Source organism: Colobus angolensis, unplaced genomic scaffold (genome assembly GCF_000951035.1).
Source record: "Colobus angolensis palliatus isolate OR3802 unplaced genomic scaffold, Cang.pa_1.0 Scaffold6, whole genome shotgun sequence".
Lineage (NCBI taxonomy): Eukaryota > Metazoa > Chordata > Mammalia > Primates > Cercopithecidae > Colobus > Colobus angolensis.
The window spans coordinates 19,190,551-19,198,841 of record NW_012119598.1 but is presented as its reverse complement, the minus strand read 5'-3'; the positions used below and the strand labels follow the sequence as shown (position 1 = coordinate 19,198,841).

Genomic DNA, 8,291 nt, shown 5'->3' with positions numbered 1-8,291 from the left:
TTTTTATTTTTTATTTTTTTGAGACAGCCTCTCACTCTGTCACCCAGGCTGGAGTGTAGTGGTGTCATCACAGCTCACCACAGCCTTGAACTCCTGAGCTCAAGCAATTCCCCCACCTCGACCTGCTGAGTAGATGGGACTACAGACACCTGCCACCACTCCTGGTGACTTGGAAAAAAAATTTTTTTGGAAAGATGGGGTCTCACCACGAGTAGGGTCTCACTTTGCCCAGGCTGGGCACAAAGCAACCTTCCCACCTCAGCCTACCAAAGGGCTAGGATTACAAGTATGAGCCTCCACATCCAGCCTAGTTTCCTCTTTCATACTATGTTGAAATATCTGAGCTTTCTATAAAAATAAAAAATATTTGCTTTAATAGTCACAGAAAGAACAACTGTAACAAGAGATTTCCTAAACATAGCATTTTCATCCATTCCTCTTACATTTGGCTCCACAAATACTTCACAGATGGAGAGCACCATTCTCCTTACCCAGTAGGGGAGTTGCTGGTCTGCCATGAAAGCTTTGGGACTAGGTTCAGTTTTCCCATTGCTAGTCCATATTTTTTTCCATGTAGTATATTTGTCATATCCATCCTTGTGGCTGGAAAACAAGAAAATTTAATATATCGAGCTATAAGCAATCAGGTTTTTCAAAACAAGAGGCAGGTTAGTAAATCTTACGTAACAAACTTAACTAGCCTTGTTATAAAAGTAGAAGAAGTTATTATGGCACCCATAAAACAGGCTGTCAGAAGGGGTATATTCTTGTCAGTTTTAGTATCTAAAACTAAGAAAGGCATAGTATTATTTGAAAGAAAAATTAAATTTTTTTATTTTTTTTCCCCTTGATACACGGTGTTGCTATGTTGCTCAGGCTGGAGTACAGTGACTGTTCACAGATGCAATCATGAATCACGGTGCACTGCAACCTTGAACTCCTAAGCTCGAGCGATGCTTCTGCCTCAGGCTCCCAAGCAGCTGGAACTGGCTCAGAATACTTTTATACTTTTATTTTATTTTATTTTATTTTTTGAGATGGAGTCTTGCTCTGTTACCCAGGCTGCAGTGCAATGGCACAATCTTGGCTCACTGCAGCCTCCACTTCTTGGGTTCAAGGGATTCTTATGCCTCAACCTCCCAAGTAGCTGGGATTACAGGCGCCTGCCACCATGCCTGGCTAACTTGCATTTTTAGTAGAGACAGGGTTTCGTCATGTTGGCCAGGCTGGTCCCGAACTCCTAAACTCAAGTTGTCTGCCCGCCTCAACCTTCCAAAGTGTTGGGATTATAGGTGTGAACCACTGCGCCTGGCCTAGAATATTTTTTAATGTGTGTAGTAAATCCTAGGGCAGTCATTAAAAATTATATCAGTAGATGAAATACAATACAATCATAAAAATGCTCAATTAAAATCACAGAAGGCAGCCAGGCACGGTGGCTCAGGCCTGTAATCCCAGCACTTTGGGAGGCCAAGGTGGGCGGATCAAAAAGCCAGGAGATAGAGACCATCCTGGCTAACACGGTGAAACCCCAACTCCACTAAAAACACAAAAAATTAGCCAGGTGTGATGGGCGCCTGTAGTCCCAGCTACTTGGGAGGCTGAGGCAGAATGGCGTGAACTCGGGAGGCAGAGCTTGCAGTGAGTCGAGATTGCACCACTGCACTCCAGCCTGGGGGAGAGAGCGAGATTCTGTCTCAAAAAAAAAAAAAAAATCAGAGAACGCAGAGCAAGGGGAAAAAGAATAAAATGCACCATATGGAAAACAGCTAGCAAGATATTTTAATCCAGTTATATCAACAATCACTTAAAACATGAATAGCATAAACATACAGATTAAAAGACAGATTGTCAGTGGGATTACAAAAAAAATATATGTGTAAACGAGAAATCTCCTCTAGGCTGGGCATGGTGACTCACACCTGTAATCCCAGCACTTTGGGAGGACAAGGTGGGAGGATCACATGAGGCCAGGAGTTTGAGACCAGCCTGGCCAACATGGGGAAATCCAATCTCCACTAAAAATACAAAAATTAGCTGGGCATGGTGGCACACACCTGTAATCCCAGCTACTTGGGCTGAGGCACGAGAATCACTTGAACCCAGGAGGCATAGGTTGCAGTGAGCCAAAATCACGCCACTGCACTCCAGCCTGGGCAACAGAGCAAGACCCTGTCTCAAAAGAAAAGAAACTTTACTTTTAATACAACTTTAAATACAAAGACTCAGAAAGGTAAAAAGTAAAGAAACAAAGAAAGGTGTATCATGCTAACATTTAAAAAGCTGAGGCAGCCACATTAATGTGAATAATGAATATTATCAGGGATAAGAAGACAAGGGATATTACATAAAGGGGTTAATTTTGAGAGAATCCACAATGTTAGAAGTACAATGTCAACAACAGAGTTTAAAAATACACGGCAGCCGGGAGTGGTGGCTCCAGCCTATAATCCCAGCACTTTGGGAGGCTGAGGCAGGCAGATCACCCAAGGTCAGGAATTCGAGACCAGCTATGTCAACATAATGAAATCCCGTCCCTACTAACAATACAAAAACTAGCCAGGTGCAGTGGCACATGCCTGTAATCCCAGCTACTTGAGAGGCTGAGGCAGAAGAATGGCTTGAACTCAGGAGGTAGAAGTTATGGTGAGTCAAGATAGCACCACTGCACTCCAGCCTGGGCAACAGAGCGAGACTCCATCTCAAGAAAAAAATACATGAGGTAAAAATATATAGAACTGAAAGGAAAAATAGACATATCTGCATTATAGTTGGAAATGTTAAGAGACAATTATAATTGCAGACTTAAAGACACTTTTCTTAGTAATTGAAAGATCAGGTAGGAGTAAATCAGAAAGATGTGTGTGTGTGTGTGTATGTGTGTGTGTGTATATATATATATGACCTGAACTGCACTACCAATCAACTTGGTTTAGCTGACACTGATAGACCCACCTGACAATGGTAAACTACACACTTGTCTCCACTGCACATGGGACATTTACCAAGATACACTGCATTATGGGCCATAAAGCAAACTTTGACAAATTTAAAATGCAGAAATCATACAAAGTATATTCTCAGACCATTACTGAACTAAACTAGAAAGCAGTAACAGAAAAATTGCTGCAAGTGTCCCAAATATTTGGAAATTAAACAATTTACTTCTAAATAACCTATGGATTAAAAAGGAAAACTCAAGAGAAATTAAAAAATATTTTGAACTAAATGAAAATAAAAGTTGTCAAAAGTTGTGAAATATCACAACCTATTTGCAGGGGAATTTATATCATTTAAAAATGTATTTATTGGAAAAGAAGAAAGATCTAAAAATAAATAATTTCAGCTACTAGCTTATGAAACTAAATAAGAAAAAATCAAACCTAAGCAAACATGATAAAAAAAATTAGAGCACAAATGAATGAAATTGAAAACAATAAAACAGAATGAACATCTCCTAGATGTTCCAGAACTTTCAGACTAAAGAAATAACTGTTTCGCTGCGTGCAGTGGCTCACGCCTGTAACCCCAGCACTTTGGGAGGCCGAGGCAGTTCATTTGAGTCCAGGAGTTCGAGACCAGCCTGGCCAACAAGGTGAGACCCCGTCTCTACTAAAGAACCCAGGAGTCAGAGATTGCAGTGAGCTGAAATTATGTCTCTACACTGCAGCCTGGGCAAGACTTTTGCCTCAAAAAATAAAAAAATTTAAAAAAAACTATTTCATGGCAGGTATTTTTTGATCCCTGAGTGTGCACACACATAAACATGCACACACACAAACGACAACATCAAAGTTCTTGTCCAAGTTACAGTCATCGCAGGCACGGCTGAAAGAGCTGAATAATTCAGTAAGCCTGGGGACTAAGCTTTAATCAGCTGGCAACACGCACTGCCCCTGCCCCAGTCCCCTTCTCCACGGAAATCTCCCACAGTTAGCGAACGTACCTTCTGTAGTAATGGTCAAAGCATTCATTACAGAAATGTTCCCCACAGGAGAGGTGATACCATCGGGAGGTGTAGCCATTTTTGGCACATCTGAAAATAGTGAAAAACATATAGCTTTGGTAATGAATAAACATTTCTCCTCCCATTTGTAAAAAAAACCGTCTCGCAAGCACCATCTATGAACCCATGTTGCGCTATCTCCACTTAGCTCCCTAATGACAGGGAAAACAGGAATGGATTACTAGCAGATAACACCACACAGGGAGGATGCAGGGACTTAGACCATGGGACCTAAGCTAGCTGGCTGCCTGGGGCTTAGCAGTCTTAAGAAGACTCCTTGGGGCAACGATAGGGTTTTATGACACATAAGGGCAGATGCCACTGTGCTTGCTGCTGGCTGCATATGTGGACAGGAGAGAATAACATGGGGCCCAGTACTGAACAGCGAGGGAATCTGGTCAGCTGTAATTTGAACATCAAGCAGGCAATCTGGCAAAGATAACTTGTCAAACAGTTGATAATATAGCAAAAGAATGAAAAGCATGCCACTATGAACACGATCACCGCCACGTCTTTGTGTTTATTTTTATTATTTTATTTATTTATTTTGAGATGGAGTCTCACTCTGTCTCCCAGGCTGGAGTACAGTGGCACAATCTCAGGATCACTGCAACCTCTGCCTCCTGGGTTCAAGCGATTCTCATGTCTCAGCCTCCCAAGTGGCTGGGATTACAGGCGTCTGCCACTGCACCCAGCTAATTTCTGTATTTTCAGTAGAGACGGGGTTTCACCATGTTGGCCAGGCTGGTCTCGAACTCCTGACCTCAAGTGATCCGCCATTTTGGCCTCTCAAAGTGCTGGGATTACAGGTGTGCGCCACCATGCCTGGCCCTCTTCGTGTTTAAAAACAAATAGGATTTGTTTTCTAGATTTTATTGAACCTTAACCCTTAATTAAAGATTCTCCTCTGGAAGTAAAAAAGAAAAAAAAAAAGGTTATACTTGTGTCACCCCACAATAAAAATGGCAAGGCTGCAGTTAGCTGTAGTTTCTATGAGACCCTTATGTGCATATGGGAAGAGGCGGCACATTACATGAGAGAGAAAAGCACAGTGAAAAGTAAACAAATGGTGGTGTCTACAGAGAGCTCACGAGTTCTCTCTACTGTCTCCCCATGACATACACCATCCCACCCTCAACCCTCGGAGAGGTAGATATGGTTGGCTGGATTTGAGGACACTGTGTTGCAAAGTTGACATGGGTGTGGCCTCTCCCGGTAGGCTAGGGCTAACATAGGGAGGGCCTTGAGAAGGGTGTGGTGTGCACAAAATGTCTGGGCAATGTCTCTATTACTAGATTAGATGACTTATAGTATCTGTATCTATCTTTAGGAAAACTATCTTCAAGGATGATGTTTCCACAAAGAACTTTTCACAAGCAGAAATGGGAGGTCAAGACACACATGTAAACAGACCTTTCAGAAGCACTTGCAAAGCACACAGGACATGTTGCCGTACAGCCTGCCTTTTCACATTTCCTGTACTTCTTCTCTGACCCACCATCTTCATCCTCATCTGTTGTCTCTGTTGCTTTCTTCTTCGCCTAAGGGAGTCACAGCTGACGTCAAAATTTCACTGATGATGGCAAAATGACTAAGGATGAAGGTTCACTACTGAAATCACATCTGAGTTCTAAACATGAAGGTGAAAAACATCCTGGCAGTAGGTTAGGGATGACAATACAGCAATTTCCTGGCGACTGCACTGTGCAAGTAATTTACTAACTTGCTAGAGATAGAGGATTAGCATTTTAACAACAGATGTCTAAGCAAATAACTAAATTCATATGAGTCTTTCTTAGAAAAAAGTGACATCAGCTGGGTGTGGTGGCTCATGCCTGTAATCCCCAGCACTTTGGGTGGCTGAGGTGGATCACTTAAGCTCAGGAGTCCAAGACCAGCCTCGGCAACATACCGAGACCCTGTCTCTACTAAAAATAAAAACAAAATCAACCAGGCATTGTGGCACACATGATTGTGTCACTGTACTCCAGCCTGGGGGACAGAGGAGATTGTCTCAAAAGAAAAAAAAAAGTGACATGAGTCAAAAAAAAAAAAAAGTCATTCCCCAAATTGAGACTTTTTTTCTTTCTTTATTTAGAGCAGTTATACCCTCTCAGTTTTTGTTTTTGTTTTTGAGATGGAGTCTCGCTCTGTCGCCCAAGCTGGAGTGCAGTGGCGCAATCTCTGCTCAGTGCAAGCTCCGCCTCCCAGGTTCATGCCATTCTCCTGCCTCAGCCTCCCGAGTAGCTAGGACTACAGGCTCCTGCCACCACGCCCAGCTAATTTTTTGTATATTTAGTAGAGACGGAGTTTCACCATGTTAGCCAGGATGGTCTTGATCTCCTGACCTCGTGATCCACCCGCCTCGGCCTCCCAAAGTCCTGGGACAGGCATGAGCCACCGTGCCCAGCCCCCTCTCAGTAATTTAAATAAAAAGCTAGAAAAATCATAGAGAAAGAATTAGATTGCTCAATTTTTTCTTTTAAAAGAATAAAAGCCCTACCCAAAAAGCCCTATACATAACCCTCCAATAGCACTCAACCAACTACAAGCTGAAGTCCAAATTCCTATGAATGACATCCAAGCCAGCCATGATCTGGCCCCAGCCTCACATTCTGGAAGCAACCACACAGCCGTGATTCTCCGAACATCCTATGCTGATTCACACTCTACACCTTTATACTTACAGTTCCCTCTGCCAGATAATGCTTCTATTTTCTATATTCTATCATGTTATCACACTATGTTATGACCATGCTGAGAAATTCTCCACTAGAATACAAGCAATTTGAGGACTGGAGTAGTCTTTTCAACTCTAATTCTCCAGTCCCAATCAGTAATTCTGCATGCTCAAAAAAGGCTTGTTGAATGAATAAATGAACACTACCTGCCTACCGGAGCTCCTCAAAGGAAGGCTATCTGGAGAATGATCAAAAGATGCTTTTTTCTTGGTCCTCCCCCGTGGGGTTGCCATTACATTAAATAATCTGCAAAAGAAAAATCAGAGCATTAAATATTAGCACCTGCAAATATTTTTAACAGTCTGGAGCAAGTTATTACACACTTTAGTAGGTAAGAATGTATATTAGATTGCCTGAATACAAAGTTACAATTTTCTTTTCTTTTTTTTTTTTTTTGAGACGTCTCGCCAAGTTGCCCAGGCTAGCCTGGAACTCCTGGGCTGACGCGATTCTCCCACCTCAGCTCCAAGTAGTGTGACCAATAAACAAATCACACTATGTTTATAAAATTCAATGAGGAAAACCACCTAGTTTTGTCTATGTTCCTCCCCATTTTACCGTGTCTTCTTAGCAGTTCCTGCACTTTGATCTCTTACTATACTTCAAAAAGAAAACTCATGGCCGGGCACAGTGGTTCACGCCTGTAATCCCAGCACTTTGGGAGGCCCAGGCAGGCGGATCACGAGGTCAGGATTTCGAGACCAGTCTGACCAACATTGTGAAATCCCATCTGTACTAAAAATACAAAAATGAGCCAGGTGTGGAGGCATGTGCTTGTACTTCCAGCCACTCCGGAGGCTGGAGCAGGAGAATTGCCTGAACCAGGGAGGCGGAGTTGCAGTGAGCCAAGATTCCACCACTGTGCTCCAGCCTGGGCAACAGAGCAAGACTCCATCTCAAAAAGCAAAACAGAAAAGAAAACTCATTCATTCCTTCTTAGTACAACTCAACAAATAAATATCAAGAAAACCAACTAGTCACTACTGAATATACAGATCTAAATTAGATAGAAGCACTGGTATCTTCTACTGGAAAAAACTTCCCAAACTAGTCCAATAACAGCATGGTTAAACAAATATTAAGAACCAAAGTCTACAAGAGAAATAATGTGTAGCAGCTATGAAAGATTAAGAGCTAACAGAATTTTTTTCAATTAAATTAGATAAGGAATGAAAAATGCTTAGCATAAGTACTCAGTAATATATAGAATCTATAATTATCATTCATCTCCTTCCTTGATCACTGGATTTAACTACACATGCACACACAAAATGATAAACGAAAAATAAATAGGACATAACTGTGGATAAAGAATTTGAAAATGGAAAAGTAGAACCATGAAATACAAATTCCAGATATATAATCTTAGTCTTGGAGAAAAGCTTGAAGGAGCTTGTAATCCTATTGTTTCAAATTTGTGAGCTGTATTAACACTCATAGGAGTATTTTTCACGGATTATTAACATCCTACGGAAAAATTCACTTTGCCATCTACATTGACTCTGGGACATCTTGACATCAATGTTACCGATAATTTTCCTTTG

General features: G+C 41.7%; 1 protein-coding gene across 2 annotated transcripts in view; it reads right to left on the bottom strand.

Moving 5' to 3' along the window:
* The window catches only part of KDM1B (lysine (K)-specific demethylase 1B), a 68,968-nt gene that overhangs the window by 57,298 nt on the left and 3,379 nt on the right, over positions 1-8,291 (bottom strand). For both annotated transcript variants that reach the window (XM_011962751.1, XM_011962752.1), the window contains exons 3-6: positions 6,894-6,993; positions 5,420-5,547; positions 3,947-4,036; positions 492-603 (exon numbers count right to left, since the gene is read on the bottom strand). In XM_011962751.1, coding sequence (XP_011818141.1) covers positions 492-603; positions 3,947-4,036; positions 5,420-5,547; positions 6,894-6,980 — 417 coding nt within the window. In that variant the 5' untranslated portion in view covers positions 6,981-6,993. The remainder of the gene's footprint in view (positions 1-491; positions 604-3,946; positions 4,037-5,419; positions 5,548-6,893; positions 6,994-8,291) is intronic.